General features: G+C 45.0%; 1 protein-coding gene across 3 annotated transcripts in view; it reads left to right on the top strand.

Moving 5' to 3' along the window:
* Nucleotides 1-19,757, top strand: part of YTHDF3 (YTH N6-methyladenosine RNA binding protein F3) — a 39,299-nt gene that overhangs the window by 7,951 nt on the left and 11,591 nt on the right. The window contains exons 2-5 of one of the 3 annotated variants that reach the window (XM_066578280.1): nucleotides 53-181; nucleotides 4,384-4,408; nucleotides 13,615-13,700; nucleotides 15,459-17,036. In XM_066578280.1, the coding sequence (XP_066434377.1) occupies nucleotides 158-181; nucleotides 4,384-4,408; nucleotides 13,615-13,700; nucleotides 15,459-17,036 (1,713 nt within the window). In that variant the 5' untranslated portion in view covers nucleotides 53-157. Of the gene's footprint in view, nucleotides 1-50; nucleotides 182-4,349; nucleotides 4,409-13,614; nucleotides 13,701-15,458; nucleotides 17,037-19,757 lie in introns of those variants that run through there. The other 2 variants (XM_066578282.1, XM_066578281.1) reach the window with 2 other exon arrangements.

The following is a 19,757-nucleotide window of genomic DNA, read 5'->3' as shown; positions in this document are numbered from 1 at the left end:
CTCCAAAGCCTTTTATTTCAATTACATCCTTTTTTTTTCATGCACAATATAGTGACTGCTGCAAACCCCTTCAATCTTGAAATCAGTGGTGGTCCCAGCTGAAACCTCCATGAGCGGAATCGTCCACTTTTGTTGCTGAAGTATCCCGGATTGTGAAATGAATTCACACTTGCAGATTTTGGTCAGTATTATGTATTTAGTGTTTTTAGCCACAGCCAGGAACGGCTCAGTAATACCATGCGGTAGAAAACTTTCCATTGTAGTTTCTCTGTTTTATGTCACTCCTAGTCTTGACTGAGGCTACACACACACACACGAGTGTGAATCTTGCGCAAGTTTTCTGCGTTGCGAGATGCACAAGACTTGCATGAATATGAACGCCATTCTTTTTAATGGGGTCAGACACATAAGCTATTTTATTTTGTTGGGGGGGTTCCTTATCCTATCATTTTTTTTTTTTTTTTGCTTACCGTGAAACGCATTGCCCATTGTTTTCAATGGGACACTCAAACATATTGCATGCCGTGCGATGTGATGTCTCCCAATGAAATCAATGAGAAACACTTGCCGATGCTTCGTGCGTGAAACAAGCGCCGGAGGATCGTAATTTCAGAGAAGTGATGTGAGGCGGTTTTGCATCAAAACCACCTTGCATCCACGGGTAAAATGCACGTGAGATCGGGTTGGGTTTCTCGGCCAGATATCGCGCTCGCCCGTGTGAAGGTAGCCTTAGGGTGGCTTTACACGGGACGACTATCATCCAAATAGTCGCTATATGATGTAATGAATGTAAGCGAGAGCTGCTTTGTGTAAACACTGCCACCAACCAGGTGATGAGCGAGAATTCATTCATTAGTTGCTTCATTTCAGCTCGCCTTAAAATAGTTGCTGGTTGATTTAATTATCATCTGCTCTAAACGGGCAATTGGTGCCCTTTAACAGCTAGCCCATAACTTTGCAGGGGGGTATGCACCCAAAAAAACTAAACAAAAACTGTTCAGTGTAAAAGCACAAAAACGGTCATCCATACGTTTTAGCGACTATCTGGGTGATGGCTGTCCCATGTAAAGCCACCGTTAAAAATACTGACCGAAAGAAAATTGCAAGTGTGAATGAAGCTTTATGGCCCTCTTACACAGGCCGACAAGTCAACTGCACGAGCGCTGAGGTCCTCGGCGCTTGTGCAGAGCCTTTACACTGACAGACTTCACCGCTGGATCGTGGGTTTCTCACTCGGGAGCGTTTATACAGAACGACAAGCCCGTGATCCAGGGGTGGTTTTTAAGCTGACCGAAAAGTCGGCGTTAAAAACGTGAACGAAAAGTGAGCATTTTGTTTCCCTTTTGTGCGTTTACACTGCATGATTATCACTTAAATTAGTTCGTTTAAACTAATTTTTAACTGATGATCGTCCCGTGTAAATGGCCCATAAGGGAACTTTTACGTGGGATGACTGTTGGGTGCTTAATCGTTCCAACAGCCATCCCAATGATTATAGTTGCTGACTGAGTGAAGGTGGAGCGTGCCAGAGATCTCTCCTCACCGCGCGCCTTCATTCAGAGTGAACAGGTTGTCGTTCATAGATGACATCACCAGCTCCTTCCGTCGGCCAAACGAGAATCACGAGATTCTCGGCCCATGTAAAAGGACCATTTAATATGGGGCAAATGATGCTAGATATGAACTTGTGTTGTGAGAAGCTTTTCATGTGTAGATGTCAATGATGAGTATTGATGAATTGTCTACTAAGAACCGCATGGAAGTCCAGACTGTCACATTCGCAGTTGGATGTGCGTCAGCGGCTCCTGAACTGGGTGGTGTGAACTCGGGCCTCATCATGTGGTTGCTTACTGCTTTATCCATTCATGTTCTAAAATGTTAATGGCTATTTTGGCAATTTGCAAAGTCTAAATGACAAACCTTCTCATTAAAGCGCAGCTGAAAGGGGTTTTCTCACCTTACAAAAACAAACAAAAACTTGCCCCAGGGTGAGGATTGCCATAAAAAATAGGCCATTACTCTCATTTCCACTGTCTAAATCCAATACCGCTGTCTTGGTCCCCTTCTCAACCTACTGAAGCAGGAAGCAAAGACGTCCTATCCTGTTCATCGCCTACATCAGCGTTCCCCAACTCCAGTCCTCAGGGACCACCAACAAGTCATGTTTTCAGGATCTCCTCAGTATTGCACAGGTGATGTAATTATTGTCGGTGCCTCAGACATTGCCACAGGTGTTCTCACCATAGGATATCCTGAAAACATGACCTATTGGTGGTCCCTGAGGACTGGAGTTGGGGACCCCTAGCCTACAAGACCGATGTAGCAAATCGCTTGCCTTAGTCATGTGCACGAACGGCATGTTACCACTGAAGTCAGTGATTGGCTGCAGTAGGAAATGTGAGGAATGACCTCTTTTAGCCAATTTTTTAATGCAATTCCATATCCTGGGGCAAGAGTTTGTTTAAAAAAAAAAGGCTGGAGAACCCCTTTTAAAATGGCAGCCATGTGACTGTGGTACATATAGATTTCCATTAAATGCCTGAGTGGTTAGAATGTTGGCCGCTGTGCAGCCTCCCCATACCGCAGGGTTGGCAGTACAACACATGACGCTGCTGACAAGGCTCACGTTCCCCCACTTATCACAAACCACATCAAAATGGCTAACAGAACATTGAGCTTGTTGCCCACTGTGCGCTAACTGGCCCTATCAGTCCTATAGATGCCTGTGTCTGAAGCGCTGCTGTCACTCGTAGGATTATTTCCTGGCGCGTTTTATACTTGGATTCCCCATAAAATAATCCAGGAGCTCCTTTTCCTAGAATTCTGTTATGCAATTCCTTGGTTACTCATTCTGGAGATTTGTGAAGATCTTGAGGCCTGGGCATTACCCTTCTTCTTGTTGTTGGCACGTGGCCTTATGCACTGTCCAATAAATCCAGACTGTGCAAGACGTGCTAATGACAAGGGGAATGGGGACTTGTGTTTTCTTGGGGACCTGCATTCTTCCTCTTGGAAATGTATAAGCCAAGACTCTCCAGAATGACCTAACGGGTAATATAGTTGCTTACGAAAACGGACATATTAGGAGAATCGGTAGGGCCGCCTTCAGGTTCTCTTCACACTTGTATTCAGCTGCAAAATATTTTCTTTGCACCTCACAGGCAGAGTAGAAGGAACAATGCAGTAGAGATAGCTGGTAAAAATGAAAGTTTTAAGTCAGCGGGGGTCTGTTAGACTAAAGGCCCATTTACACGGAACGATGATCGCTCAAACGACAGTCTGTGTGACAGTTTTGAGCGATCATCTAAGTAGCTAACTAGCTATTTAAGAATTATGCAGGCGGAGCGGGATACGGCCGCAATAGCTCCGAGAACAGTGCAGCTGTTTTGTATATGCAAACAGCTGCATTGTTCTCGACTCTTTCAGCTGGTATCACACTGAGAACTGCCAGCGGGATTATAGCTGAAAGAATGTTGAGATATCAGCTTGCGGTGCCCATAAGGCTCATCGCTCATATCTAGCTGGCTAGAAATGAGCGATGCACGTTACCCACACGTTTAGATGCAACGATTATCACTCAAAAAACTGCTTTTGAGCGATAATTGTTGTCTAAATGGGCCTTTAGCCGTTGTGGATTATTGCAAATGGAATCCAGTTCTCCATTGGTGCCCAATGGTTGTGTCCTGTATGCTCCACTGTTTCACTGGACAGACATGCTCAGTGCCTTCAATTTCTGTAATAACGACAGGTTGTACAGTTGTGAATGCGCATTCGTCAGTAACGAACAATGGGGCATTTTGGGAGATGTAGTTTTTGTGGCCATTTTAAATAAATGTTGACATCTGAAGATATCTGGAACACAGCGGTGGTGCATGTTGACAAAAAAAAAGTTTCCAGAACTTAGTTCGATTCAGATACTATTGAAATAATGGCAAGAAGTGGAAGCGTTAGGGAAATGTAGAAAATGTTGCCCAGTCTCCCGAATTCCCCTTTAAGCCCCTTTTTTTATAAATAGGCATCATGGTTGTTGGCAGCACATCTCCCTGCTGGTGACGATGAAAGTGTGTGGGATAAACGATTAATGCCAGCGTTTGACCTTCCTGCAGACGAGGGTCAGCATCGACAGATTCTCTTTATGGGCCTGAGATCGGCCGCTGTGAAGGACCAGTAATACATGGCTCCTGGCATGACTCCTCAGCTTGCTAGGCTTCATGCTGGTCATGTTTACTGTATGTATCTGTCGCCTGTGGACCGTTGTCTGGGTTATTACACATTTATGTAGAAACTATGACGTGTAGTTGTCTCATCTGTTCTCACTTCTAAAGAATTTTCTGTGTATTTAATTCCAGTGACCTTTTTCTTTCTTTTTCCACGTTGTTGCAGAGACCTAAAGGGCAGGGAAACAAAGGTAAGAGCTTCTATTTCCTTATCTGTATGCCCAAAATGTATCACCTCTCCCTCCCTATAATTATTGGCTGATATGTTAATATTTGACTTCCTTGAAGGAAATTTTTTAAGCTCCCATTGTAAATAACGTTTCTTTTCCCTTTTGAAATGCACCAGTTTTTCTTATAGTTGAGTATCCATAGGCCTCCTTAAGCTGTACCCAGTACCTCCTTAAGGCCCCTGTCACATGGGCTACAAAGCACATGTATGTGAAGCCCATGGCTTCCAATGAGTTCTTTCACATGAGATGTTTTGTAGCCTGAAAGAACCCATCAGAAACCATGGGCTTCACATACATGCGTTTTGTAGCGATGTTGCATTGCTACAAAATCTGGCGACTTAGTAGCTGGTGTGAAAGAGGCCTAAACTGTATTCAGATGTCCGTACATGAGATACGCACAGGAAGCTTGGGTATAACTTGCATGACTTGTATAGGACAGTGCACGGACTACTGTCCATGAGCTGTGCAGCGCTAGCAGACCCTGCACGTTGCATGTCAATCATGTTCCGCGTCCGTCTACTCCCTTCCTTCCTTTAACACGGATTAGTTCATGTGAAAGCAAATTTGTCTGAATAGCTGGCTTTAACCCCCTCCCCGCTATAGGATGTACAGTTACATCCTGCTGGGTCGTGGTGTATATAAAGAGAGACTGCGGGCCGATCTCCCTTTATACAGTGCGGGCGCCAGCTGTTTATTACAACTGACACCCGCAGGTAATAGCTGCAATCGGCCGCATGGCTGATCTCCACTATTAACCCTTTAAACTGTCTCTGAACGGTGAGATCACAGGGAGCTGTGCGGGTGTTATGGCAGCCGGGGGCCCAGGGCTGTCTTAGCAGAATACCTCTCAAGCCGTTCACGTGGGGTGGCTTGATTGCCTGCCTAATCGCAGTATGATGTAATGCTATAGCATTACATCATACTGCAGGAGCAATCAAAGCACTGCAAGTGGTGGTCCCTAAAAGAAATAAGTAAAAATAAGATCAATAAAGTTTTTAACTTTTTTTTCTTTTTAACAATTAGTAATAAGCTTAAATCACCCCCCTTTTGCCATATCTATAATAAAACAATCTAAATCCTAAATCAAAAATACATATTTGCTTTCGCCGTATCTGTAAAAGTCCGCTCTATCAAAGTGACGCATTACTTACCCCACACGTTGAACGTCGTCAGAAAGAGAGAAAAAACACACACCGGAAATGCACTTCTTTGGTCACCCTGTCTCCCAGAAAAAAATACAATAAGAAGAGATCTAAAAGTCATAATTATTCCAAAATGGTGACAACGTAAACTACAGGACGTCTCGCAAAAAAATGAGCCCTCACATAACTGTCAATGGAAAAATAAGTTATTGCGCGCAGAAGATGGCAACAGAAAACAATTTAAAGATTAAATATCTTTGATGCACCGAAAGATGGCGGAATGTCTTTTTTTTTTTTTTCCACTTAACTCCACTTTCTGCATTGTAACCCAGCCTATTACACGCTGTTTCCAGGGTCCAATGGGCTAAGTTTAGTTTGGCAGTGATCGAATGATGTTTTTTGGGTGGCATTTTGTATTTTTCAATGCTACTATGTAATGTGCCATATAATGTACTGAAAAACGTTTAAATTCTAAGTGGAGTCAAATGAAAGAGAAAATTCCACCATCTTTCAGTGCATCTTGTTTCTACGGCGCACAAACTGCAACAAAAATGACATAAATTTATTCTGTGGGTCTGTATGATTACGATACCAAATTTGTATAGTAGTTGTTTTTTTTTTTTTTGTTTTTTTTTGGCTCTGTACTTTTTTTTATTTTTTAAAGACATTTAATTTTTTTTTTTAATTCTTTTCTGCCGCCGTCCTCTGCCCGTGCTATTAATTTTTATTTTTCCATCAACATAGTTCTAAGAATCTCACTGTAGTTTGCGCTGGTACCATGTTGGAATACATGACTTTTTGATTGCTTTTTTTTTTTTTTTTGCAACTTTTGCCCGCTGGTGTCAGCTATAATAAACTGCTGGTTCCCGCTCTGTATGAAGAGAGGTCGCCCTGCGGTCTCCCTTTATACATACCCTGACGTTGCAGGATGTAACTGTATGTCCTGTAGCGTTAATGGATTAATAAAATAAATACCAAAGCAATAATTCCAGAGTTGCCTTTTTTTGCTTATCAGGTGTATTAAAATAAAATTCTCAAAGTTGTGTGTACCTCAAATAGCAAAAAACTACAACTCGAACCGCAAAAAACAGGACCTCCCACAGCTCTGTTGATGGAAAATAACTGTTACAGGTCTGGGATGCAGCTATGAGTTTGGTGTCCTAGTTGGACGACCAGCAGAATAAAGTTGTCACTCGATAAATGTTGTTTTTGTTCATCCTGATTCCCAAGAAACTGATTAAAAAGTCATCTGTAACCTAAAATGGTACCTTTCCCACAAAAAAATAAGCCTTTATACAGCCATGTTGCAGAAAAATAAATGTAGTTGTCCTTTTAAGGCTGGTTTCACACAGGATGGATTTGCTGTGGAAATTCCGTTCGGAATTTCGCCGCGGCAAGTCCGCCTATGGCCGCTAATCCCGGGCCTAGCCAGCCATGTGGACAAGATCTCTCAGAAATCTCATCCACACGGGACAGTGAATCCATCGCGGCGCCGATTCGCCGGCTGCAGCATATCCATTCTTTTTTTTTTTTTTCTTTTTACTGTTGCGGCCATGCTCTCCTCTATGGGAGCGCCAGCTGTAACAGGAAAGCGTTCGGCCAAGCCGCTCCAAAACCCGCGGCTACGTGCCGCAGGTTTTGAAGCAGAGATTTCCGCCAGGAATACGCTGTGTGGGAACCCAGTCTACTGCGGCCACAGAAAAATATTGTTGTTTTGTTTTGTGTTGAAGTAATATAAACCAAATATGTGTAATCTTGTTAGCACCGTAATCCTGCTGATCCAGAGAGGAAAGTTATGTTATTTATACTGCTCCGTTCATGCCACAGAATCCAAGCCCAAACACTGGTGAAATTTCTGGGTTTTATTTTAATCACCCCTAACCCCCCCCCCCCCCCCCCCCAACGAAAAAAGATATAAAGAGGTTGTTAGGCCTATATTTTTTTATTGTAAAATCTACTTTCCCATAACCTAAAATAACAAGCAAGGTAATACTCTCCTCTACTGACTTCTCCACATTTCCACTGCCAACAGCTCCGCCGTATTGTCTGCAGGCTGCTGCTGCCTGTATCCCATCAATTGCTGAGCTCTGTCATTGGCTACAGCAGCCTGTAAACAATCCATCACAGCTGTGTGGGACATGCAGGGAGCCAGGAGAGAGGAGTATTGGCTCATTTCTAATGTTATGTTAAGGAAAGCCGATTTTGAAATAAATAAATCTGTCAACCCTCCGGTCTCGGGATAAAATTCTGTCCTGGGACCAGAGGAGGTTATATTACCTGCAAATGTTCTCTGTCCCTCCAATCCACCTGTTTAGGGTCCTCTTTCAGGCCATCGACTATGACCAATACAATCTTCAGACTACCTAATCCCCATAGTGCATTGTTGGACTACCAATGCATTATATCTGCGCTCTGATTTGCCAGAACTGCTCATGTGATTAGAACTGGCCAATCGGAGAGCAGTGCACAGTTTGCATTAGGTAGTTAGAAAATTTCTGCAGCTATCTTGGACAACTGAAAATGGGGCGTACAACCAACAAGTCAAAGGGGCGGCAGAGGGGTACAGGTAGTATAATATAACCACTCCACCATCAGCACCTCCTCCTGTCCCAGGCCAGCACTTTGTCCCACAACTGGAAGGTTGCTATAAAAGCCCTGCATTATATATGTAGGTAATAAAAGAAGTCTGAACAGTAGGAATCACACCACTGGGCCGTCGCTGATCATGGGAATTCCGGTCTTGTCCCGCTTTCCTTACTTTGTCCTACGCTTGAATGGAGCTGACCATGCATGCCAACACGCCTTACACTTTAATGGGACTGCCAGAGGTGCCAAGCGCATGTATTTGGCCATCTCTGGCAGTCCTATATATAACCCTCATTGCCTGCACCTTGTCTGGTACATTTTAGGCCTCAAGTCCATAGACTGGGTGGGTGGGGGTCAGATTCCGCATGCAGTGGAATTTGACTGTGGTCTTTTTTTCTGTACTGCGGATGTGTGTGGAAGTACTGGCCAGTGCACATGCACAGTAGGGTTTTGTTTTGTGTTCCCCCCCCCCCCCAATTTTTCCTACACTCCTGCTTTCCCATGGAATCCGGTTCCCGTCCGCAGTGTCAGCTCCGGATGGGGCGCAGAACAGATGGCTTCCATTGACTTCAATGGAAGCTGTCTGCACGGAATCTGCACTAGGGTAGAGCATGCTGCTATTTGTTTTCCGGACCCAAAGGTCCGCAAAACAAATGCTTTAAGTGTGTACATCCATGCTTCCCTAAGGGCGGCTTGAATTGCAGATCTTCCACGTGGGTGCCGCAAATCAAACTCACCCATGGACATTGGGCCTTACTTTGACTCTGGTACTGCACGGTGTATTGGGATCATTGGCTGACTAGTATTACTCACATGCTCAGGGTGGGAACTACTGAGTACTTGTGTAGCACATAAGTTGCCAGGTGAGTAACTCTGTTTTGAGGTCTTGCAGTAGAACTGTTGTGCTTTTTCTTTGTAGTGCTTCACAGCTGGAAATCTTTCTCATTTTCTTGTTGGTTCTTGTTCTGGAACAGGGTTGTAATGGTAAACAGTACTTATAGAAGGTTCAATCTGAAGAAGAAAACTGGGCGGTGGAGCTCTGATCTGAAATGGGCATCTGACTTCAGTGCCTAGCTGTCTCTACTGAACTTGACAGCGATAAGAGCCTTGGACCATCGTCCTATGCTAAAACTAGTGTTAGGCCTCATGCCCACGGGCGGGAGCCCACCTTGCTGCGCCCTGCCCGCGGCAAGAGGACATTACTTACCCATTCAGATCCTCTGCATGGCTGTGCGGGGTCTTCCATCTTCTCCACTGCGGATGTAGGAGGGTGCGACGGTATTTGGGCAAATACGCTGTCGCACATACGCAGCAGAGTTTTTTCTTTTTCTTAATTCTCCTGCTTTCCCCTCTTGATCAGCGGTTCAGCTGTGGGCAGGCTGCTGATCGGACCACTTCCATTGACTTCAATGGAAGCCATCTGAACAAGACCCGCAGCAAAATGGAGCATGCTGCAATTTGTTTTCTGGACCAAAAGGTCCGCAAATCAAATCCGTATACTTAAATTCAGCTGCGGACGCTCAAGATTGTCTATGGGCGGCTTGAACTGCAGATCATCTGCACGGATGCCCCGCCTGGATTCCGCAATTCAATTCCGCCCGTGGACATTAAGCTTTACTGTTCCATCTACAATTCAAGAGAATTTCACCTTTAGCTAGAAACCCAAATGAAGGAAACACAAGGTTTCTTATAGCTTTCAGTGTCAGACACAGGAACGCATGTGCTAGAATTCAGTAGTCCTGACTACAGACACAATTCTAACCACAATTTTTGGTCTGTGGGTACTTTTACATGTGGTAAAATTGCTAAAACACGATTTTTGACCAGTAGGTATGTCGTGTAAAAGTGGGAACTGACAGGGCACTGATCGAGAAATCGCTCATTAGTTCTTCGTTTCAGCTCACTGATACAACTTCTGAGTATAAACAGGCCGTCATTTGTTTTCTGAACGACTGCCTGTTCATAGTGAATTGGGGCGGGCGGCTGGACGAGATTTCTGGCGCACCCTGCCTCCATTCACTGGATGACCATGACTCTTGTGTGATAGTCGTTGAGACGGTTGTCCGATGCTTAAAGGGGTTGTCCCGCGAAAGCAAGTGGTGTTAAGCTCTTCTGTATGGCCATATTAATGCACTTTGTAATATACATCGTGCATTAAATATTGGCCATACAGAAGTTATACACTTACCCCCTCCGGTGCTGGCGTCCCCGTCTCCATGGCGCCGACCGAAGCCTTCTTCTGCCTGGATTAGACGCGCTTGCGCTGAAGGGGCCGCTCCGGCGTGCTTGCGCCGCACAGGTCTTCTGCGCATGCACGAGCACGCTGGAGCCGGACAGAAGAGGGCAGACTGCGCAAGCGCGTCTAATCCAGGCAGAAGAAGGCTTCGGTCGGCGCCATGGAGACGGGGACGCCAGCATCGGAGGGGGTAAGTGTATAACTTCTGTATGGCCAATATTTAATGCACGATGTATATTACAAAGTGCATTATTATGGCCATACAGAAGTGCTTAAGCCCACTTGCTTTCGCGGGACAACCCCTTTAAGCATCGGACAACCGTCTCAACGACTATCACACAAGAGTCATGGTCATCCAGTGAATGGAGGCAGGGTGCGCCAGAAATCTCATCCAGCCACCCGCCCCAATTCACTATGAACAGGCAGTCGTTCAGAAAACAAATTGGCCCCACTTGCTTTCGCGGGACAACCCCTTTAAAGGGGTTGTGCCGCGAAAGCAAGTGGGGGTATACACTTCTGTATGGCCATATTAATGCACTTTGTAATGTACATTGTGCATTAATTATGAGCCATACAGAAGTTATTCACTTACCTGCTCCGTTGCTGGCGTCCCCGTCGCCATGGTGCCGTCTAATTTCAGCGTCTAATCGTCCGATTAGACGTGCTTGCGCAGTCCGGTCTTCTCCCTGGTGAATGGGGCCGCTCGTGCCGGAGAGCTGGTCCTCGTAGCTCCGCCCCGTCACGTGTGCCGATTCCAGCCAATCAGGAGGCTGGAATCGGCAATGGACCGCACAGAGCCCACGGTGCACCATGGGAGAAGACCCGCGGTGCATCGTGGGTGAAGATCCCGGCGGCCATCTTAGTAAGGTAAGTAAGAAGTCGCCGCAGCGCGGGGATTCGGGTAAGTACTAAACGTTTTTTTTTTTTAACACATGCATCGGGTTTGTCTCGCGCCGAACGGGGGGCCTATTGAATAAAAAAAAAAAAAAAGGTTTAGGCGCGGGACAACCCCTTTAAGTGCCCAACGGCCTTCCCATTTAACGGTACAGTTTTGCACAAATTTTTTTGTAACATTTAAGGCTGTATGTACACGGCTGAGAATGATGCGCGCATACTCTGATTGCAAGACGCACAGAACTCATGCGTTATTAACCCATTATTTTTATTAACCATATTTTCAATGGGTTAATTTACACCACTGACGTTACACTCGCTGTAATAGAGTGAAATCCAAAAATTGCAGCATGCTGTATTTTCATGCGAGTGTTGCACGAGAATAGGACTTACACTGTGTCCCACATAGCACGTTACAGGAACGGGGTGCCCGTGTGATGCCAGTTACGTCTGAGAATCTCCAGTGTAACAATCTCGGCGGTGTAAATGCAACCTAAAGGGGTTGTGAGGCTTTACTTATATTTATCTATGGGAAGCAGGAATTAAAAAGAAAAAGAGACTTTATTCGCCTCTCCTGGCCCTACAAATGTATAGTCCCGTATCTCCATAATCACAGCTGCAATTAGCCTGCATATGGGACATCACAGTCTACTGTAGCCATTCACAGATCTCAGTGTTGGAAACTCCATCAACTGTTTCTGGAGTAGCACAGCCTCTTCAAAGTGCCGCATCCTCTTTATTGTCTGTCAGACACAGCACCGTACTTTCTGGAGTGGATGTGACTGGTACTGCAGTTCAACTCAATTAAAATGAATGGGATTGAGCTGCACTACTGGGCAAAAAGATTTTTCAAAATCTACACAACACGGACATATAACATACTACTCTAAAATCAGCCTGTCTGTCACCACCTTATGCTGCCTTAGTGAGGGCATAGCTTTGCCAGGAGAGGCCCCACTGAGTCTATTGCATCTTTACTTCACTCTCTACTTGCCCCCTCCATATGGAGCCCTTTTAGTTTTGGCTCCCAATGCTTTGCAACTATCAACTAGATGGTCTCCACTGCTCATCTCGGTCAAATCTGATGGGGCCGCGGCTGCAAAGCTATTTTTCCGGCTCCTCAGACCTGAGGTCATGACAACTGCTGTTTAATTTTAACAGATCGGCTTCTTTTTTTTTTTATGTTTTTCTCCCCAATTGTGTTCTAAACGCTACTGAAACTGAAAAACTGAAATTGCAAATTTTTAAAGGGGTTGTAAATTTTTTTATTGGACTATCCTCCGGATTAGTCAATATTAAACTAGAAAAGGGTTTGCCGCCAGGGACCCCAGCCAATCAGAAGTTCCTTGCGCCGCTGTCCTTGTGCACCCAGCTGGTTGCTGTAGGAAGCAAATATTCCAGCATAGCAAACTGCTGATTGACAGACCCCCACAAATCTACCATTGATGACCTATCCTGAGGATAGGCCATTGATGGTTTACAACTCGATAACCCATTTAACCATAATAAATTCTCCTATTGCAATTACATGTTTAAAGGGGTTGTTTAGCTTTGAACTATTGATGGCCTTCCCTCAAGAATTCAGTGGGGATCAGTCCCTGCAGTACAGACCTGGCCTGCTGCCAAGTGAATGGAGCAATCTGCTTCCGGCTCTGTACTGGGGAACTGCTGATTGGTGGTGGGGAAATTCCAATTCCTTTTACTTGGTATGTTTTCGAAAAGATACAACTGGCCTCCAAGCTTCCTGCTTTTTATATGTAAGGGATTAACATTCTGCTTCCTATTATGTAATTGAGCAGCACAAAAGCAAACAACCAACATAGAAGATAACTTGCCCAGATGGGAATAACCCTTTATCTACATGATTGGAGATAACTTATTAATGGGGGTCTCACTGCCTGGACACCAGCAAACTAGTGAATTTGCCCCTTGCATATCTTGAAACTTTGGCAGTAGTGGTTGTACCACTTCGCTATTAATTTCACAGTGATCGCTGGAGAGCGCTGAATTCATGTATTCGGCACTTGCTGGCAGTCCCATTGAAGTGAATGGGGCTGCTGGAGATTGCCGAGTGCTTGAATTCTGTTCTCTCCTGCAGTTCCTATTGAAGTCAATGCTGTGCATGTGCAGCCAAAATTTAGGGACGTGCCAGGAGCGCTTCATGTAGATCGTGGTGGGGACGTCCGGGCAGTCGAACTTCCACCAATCGGCAAGTTATCCTGTGTCTAATTCATTTGTGTTGCGCCTGTTATTTCTAGATGTTTATACGGACTATTACATTGTAACAAACAACAATGTTTTCTGTTTAGTTGCAGTACAGAACGGTTCAATGCATCAGAAGGATGCAGTAAACGATGACGACTTTGAGCCATATCTAACCAGCCAGACTAATCAGGTAGGTTAACCTGAAGTATCAGGATGTGTCCACGATTCTTCTCTTCCCTGATGGCACACTACCATTGCCGTATCCAGCTGCTTGCTCAGATCTGGTTTACAGAAAAGTACAGACCGAAATCCTTGTATTAGCAATTGTTTCTCAATCATGACCTTGCCTTCTTTTCAGAACATGATGCAATGTGCTAATACAATAATGGGCTGCACCTTCTTGTCAGCTAGTTTGCAGAGCTAAGAAAGTGCGTGTCAAGTTACTGACTAACAAGGAGATCATTCACTGTTTACTTGTGTGAAAAACAATTGTACTTTCTGTTGACTTTTGAAATGCGATGAATAATTAATGCCTCGGCTGAAAGGAACCATCTGGTGGAAGAGTGGCCCACACAAAGTCAGTCTATTATATATTGGCCAGTGCGCCGAGCACTTTATTCAGTCAGATAGGAGGCGATGGATTGTTAAACCGCTTTATTATATTTGGCATTTGCTTTATATATTTAAAGCCTAAAGAAGTGTAAAATGTAGAGTACAGACTGTTAGGGCTTATTCTTCCAATTCACTAATATTCTGCCTCCAGTCCATGTAAATGGAGGGGGCTTATAACCCCGTTCACTTGTTCAGAAAAACTTGCTTGGATTGTTTTACAACCACGGGTAGAAAAGACAACCCGTTCTCTCAGATCTTGCACAGAAAAGCGGTTTTAGTCCCCCCTGAATTGGGGCTCAGTTTAGCAAAAGAGGATTTAAATAGAGCCAATTATATATGGTCTTGTACCATGTCAGAACATAGAGCTATAGGCACTTATCTAAAAGCATTTCCCCCTTAACTTATACATTCGGGTATTTCCATTTAATTGCATTATCCTTGGGAGTTATTCGCACAATCGTGTATTCAGGCCAGCTTTCAACAGACCTGACATGGACGGCACAAGACTGCATAATAGCCAATAACTATTCCGACATAAGATTTTGCACATGGGCCACTGGTATGGGTGAAGAAAGTGCAGCATGTCCTATTCTGGCAACCAGCTCTAATAACAATGATGTCCATTGGTTGTAGTCTCCTATCTCCTAGCTAGTATGAGAAAAGCTTAGGGGCATCAGTTGAGTGTATACATTAATGCAAAAGGTCTATAAAACATAGTGCTTGACATACTGGTAGGCTATAATTCATACTACGTAGCCCCAAAGTGCATATTTATGTCTACGTGTATTCTGCTTAACATCTGTGTTGTTTTTGATGCCACACAAAAAAAAAGTATATCATGCCTCTGATTTTACCGTTTTGGCAATAGGAAATGTAAAGCTATGTTTTTGTTTATTTTTAAATGCCAAGAAAAATCATACAAAAGTTTATTTAAAGTGAACCTGTCACCAGTTTCATGCTGCTCGAGCCACAGGCAGCCTGACCCTGGGACGGATATGCCCATTCAGCCCCCTTGGATGTTTTATTCACACTTGAAAGTTTGACGCGGAGCTCTGAATAAGAGGGGAGTGGTGCCGGACTACCCTGCCCGCAGCATCAAGAGTGACAGCCCCATCTCTATAAACTGCGGGCACGGAGAGCCCGGCATGGATTAACCCTTCAACTTGAGAGCTCGGCTCAGTCTGACTTCTAAGTATGAACGTCCTGTATAAAAGCATCCTTAGATGAGAACTGGGCTTTGTAGAAGTGGCAGCTTTCTTTTATGTAAGCTCTATGTAAAATCTTTCACCATGACCTTATCTTGTCTGCTGAAGTTCATCTTCTTTATTTGTTACAGAGTAATAGCTATCCACCAATGTCAGACCCTTACATGCCTAGTTATTATGCTCCATCCATTGGATTTCCTTACTCCCTTGGTGAGGCAGCATGGTCAACTGCTGGAGACCCACCAATGTCGTACTTGTATGGACAGATGAGCAATGGGGAACACCACTACATACCAGATGGAGTGTTTAGCCAGCCTGGCGCTTTGGGGAACACTCCTCCTTTCTTAAGCCAGCATGGGTTTAACTTTTTTCCTGGGAATGCAGATTTCTCCACATGGGGGACAAGTGGATCTCAGGGACAATCAGCTCAAAGTTCTGCCTATAGCAGCAGCTACGGATACCCACCTAGTTCCCTTGGGAGAGCCATTGCTGATGGGCAAGCTGGTTTTGGCAGCGATACGTTAAGCAAGGTGCCAGGGATTAACAGCATCGAGCAAGGAATGACGGGACTGAAAATTGGCGGGGACATGACTGCTGCTGTAACGAAAACCGTCGGTTCAGCCTTGACTAGTGCAGGAATGACTAGTATAGCCGCAAATAGCGTGCCTCCAGTTAGCAGTTCAGCTCCTAAACCAACCTCTTGGGCTGCCATTGCTCGAAAGCCAGCAAAACCTCAGCCTAAACTTAAACCGAAGGGCAATATGAGTATTGGTAGCTCTGCAGTTCCTCCACCGCCTATAAAACACAACATCAATATTGGAACTTGGGATGACAAAGGGGCCGTGGTAAAGACTCCTCTTGTTCAGCCCGTTCTGCCTCCTCAGCCTGTAATTCAGCAGCCTCAGCCATTAACTCAACCTCTACCCATGGTGCAAAACCAACTGCCTCAACAGCAGCTTCAGCAACCGCCACAGCAGCAACAAGGACCTCAGCAGCAGGCCCCGACGCACCAGGTGCAGCAGCAGCTCCAGAACCGCTGGGTGGCACCGAGGAACCGGGGCGTAGGCTTCAATCAGAACAACCTAGCTGGCAATGAGAACTTTAGCTTAGGTGTTGTGCCCATTAGCTCTTCACCCGGTGTTGAGGTTCACCCCGTACTGGAGAAATTGAAGGCCATAAACAACTATAATCCCAAAGACTTTGATTGGAGTCTGAAAAATGGGCGCGTATTTATAATCAAAAGTTACTCGGAGGACGATATTCACCGTTCTATCAAGTACTCAATCTGGTGCAGTACTGAACATGGCAATAAGCGTTTGGATGCTGCGTACCGATCCTTGAATGGTAAAGGTCCACTTTATTTACTCTTCAGCGTCAACGGGAGTGGCCATTTTTGTGGCGTTGCGGAGATGAAGTCTGTTGTAGACTATAATGCCTATGCTGGAGTCTGGTCTCAAGACAAGTGGAAGGGAAAGTTCGAAGTCAAATGGGTCTTCGTCAAAGACGTTCCTAATAACCAACTGCGACACATTCGTTTGGAAAACAACGATAATAAGCCTGTTACCAACTCAAGGGACACTCAAGAGGTACCCCTAGAAAAAGCCAAGCAAGTCCTTAAAATAATTGCGACTTTCAAGCATACAACCTCTATCTTTGATGACTTTGCACATTACGAGAAGCGTCAGGAAGAGGAGGAAGCCATGCGTAGGGTAAGGGAGCGGCAGCTAACGTCACTGTTTTGCATTTTGGTGTTAGATTTGTTTTGCAGTACGTTTCAGCGGTGCACATCGCCAGGATGACGTGGATTCATTTTTTTTAACCTTTTAATGATCAGTATATATTAGTCCTAAATGACAAGACTACTTGGAACTCTTTGATCTCTATGCAGTTTGCAGAAGTGGAAGTAGACTGCTTCTGACTTCTAGGGTTTGTGACTGTGCCTGACAGCCGGACACCCCACCTGGTACTTCTCAGTTGTAGGAACAAGGACTTTAAAAGGGTTATCCCACTAAAAACATGTGTATCCTATCAATAGGATAGGTGATGTGTGATTGCTTGGGGTCTGACTGATGGAATCCATGTGTGCATGAGCACCGTTCTATTCACAGCCTATGGCAAGGGCTGAGTTCTGTGCATGGCTATTTCCCAGAGTCCCACAGAAGTGAACGCATGGCTCCGGTTCACCTCATGTATACAGACCTATGGTTTATTCTTCCGAGGGCCTTGGGGTGCGCCGTTCTACTAATACAGCAGTCAGATACCCTGCAATCAAACATTTATCACCTATTCGGTTGGTAGGTAGTAATTGTTTTTGGTATAATACTACAGATGAACGAGCACACTTGGATACAGCAGTTACTCGAGGGAGCGTCGCTGCTTACTGGTCCGAGTAGGCTCAGGGGGGCGACGGGGGGAGAGAGATCTCTTTGCATTATACTCTTATGAGCAATCAAACAATCACAAGTTCAAGTCTTCGAAAAAAAAAAAAAAAGCGAAACAAGATGTGTTATTTAATTATTAGAAAACAGTACATTTTTTTTTTCTTTAAGGCCGCCTGCAGACCGGCGGGATTTCCGCAGTTTGAAGCCTGCATAGGATTGCGTTTACAAACGCAATCGTATACAGACGGCCGCGCGAAATCTCGCGCGGCAAACAAACCGCGGCATGTTCTAGTTCTGTGCGGCATTCACCCGCCGCCGGCTCCAGTCTGCGCATGCGCCTGCAGCCGAAGCTGCGGAGCGCGAGTGAGTACATGCTGCTCTCTGCAGGCGCTCGGGTCGGGTCCCGCTGCGAGAATTCTTGCTGCCGGGGCCGACCCGGCCGTCTGCAGGCGGCCTTAAGTCTGGCTTATCATATTTACAATTAAAAAAATCTAAACAAAGATTGCTGTAAACATATTTGCATTTATAGAAATCTGATCTGTCAAAGTAATGACGTTTCCCTACATTGAATGTCGTCCGGGGAAGGGGGGGGGGGGGGGGGGAGGGGATGTACTGCAAGAATTTAGTTTTTAAAAAAAATTATTTTTTTTTGTGCCTGTAGCCTTCAAGAAAAAAATTAAGTCATCAAAAATTTGTATGTACCATATGAAACTACAAGATGTCCCACAAAAAATGCAAGCTCTCAACTGTTGAAAGGAAAATTAAGTTTTTGTGGCAGAAAAGTTAAACTTTTTACAAAGATATTTTGCTTTTTAAAATTGGCACAACAAAAAATCCATACGTTTTTGGTATTGCTTTAATCGTAGTGATCCATAATTGTAAAGCTATTGTTAGTTTTGCCGTAGTGATCCCTTTGTGAGGGAAGGGTTCCTTTGTGCGGGTTATATACAGGAGGGATCTGTTGGACGAGGAGGGTTCCTTTGTATGGGTTATATCCAGTAGGGATCTGTTGGACGAGGAGGGTTCCTCTGTATGGGTTATATCCAGTAGGGATCTGTTGGACAATACAAATGGGCTAGAAACGCTCGTCAGCTAAAAATCAGGAGTTCCTGTCCCGTCTGTGTGATCTAGTTATGCAGCATAATGAGTCATCCGCTAAGTGCGGCTTCTATTCTCAACTGCCAGATTAGGAAAATAAATTACACGCCTCTAAATATAGGCTCACGCTTTGTTCCCCTCGTATTAATGGAGCCGTCTCAGATGCTTGTGTGTTGGCTGTTAATACTAGTACTATAGTGGGCTCCACTTCTGTAGTTTTTTTGTTTTTTTACATGCACTATATACTGAGTGCCATTTGAAAGTATGGTTAGCTATATTCTTCCATAGTTGGTTCGGCAGAGCTGTTCACCTCTGTAATAGTAGAAGCTGCATAGTCCACGTGTATTACAATGTAAGGCACCAACGGGTTAAATGATGTGCTCATGTGCTTTGTTTGGAAGGTGAAGAATCCCATTGTCTGGTAGTCAGGAAGGGTAGCCTAAAGCCCCATTTAAGGCCCTTTTAGCATGCTGAAAGATCAGTGATCAGTTATCAGGAATTCACAGCGGGATACAGCCAAGGTATGAAGAACACAGCGGTCCAGCTGTGTTCTGCATTCCCCGCTCGGAACGCTCAGCTGTATAACAGCCGGGCTTTCTGAGCAGAGAACAGCTGGATGCAGAAGACAAGCAGCTACGGTTGTTTTCTGCATTATCCGTTCAGAGCACTCGGCTGTATAACAGCTGGGTGCTCCAAGCGAGGGACAGCTGGATGCAGAAGACAGGCGCCCCTGCTTGTCTTCTGCATCCACCGCTCAGAGCGCTCGGCTGTATTACAGCCGGGCGCTCCGTGCGGAGAACTGCTGGATGCAGAAGACAAACGGCCCTGCTTGTCTTCTGTATCCCCCGCTCGGAGCGCTGTAAAAGCGCACAACGATTATTGCTCAAAAGATTTTTTTGAGCAATAATCCGTTGTCTAAACCAGGATTTTAGTTCTCGCTTCTCCCGCCCC

Source organism: Eleutherodactylus coqui, chromosome 9, assembly GCF_035609145.1.
Source record: "Eleutherodactylus coqui strain aEleCoq1 chromosome 9, aEleCoq1.hap1, whole genome shotgun sequence".
Lineage (NCBI taxonomy): Eukaryota > Metazoa > Chordata > Amphibia > Anura > Eleutherodactylidae > Eleutherodactylus > Eleutherodactylus coqui.
This window is presented reverse-complemented; position numbering and strand designations above follow the sequence as displayed.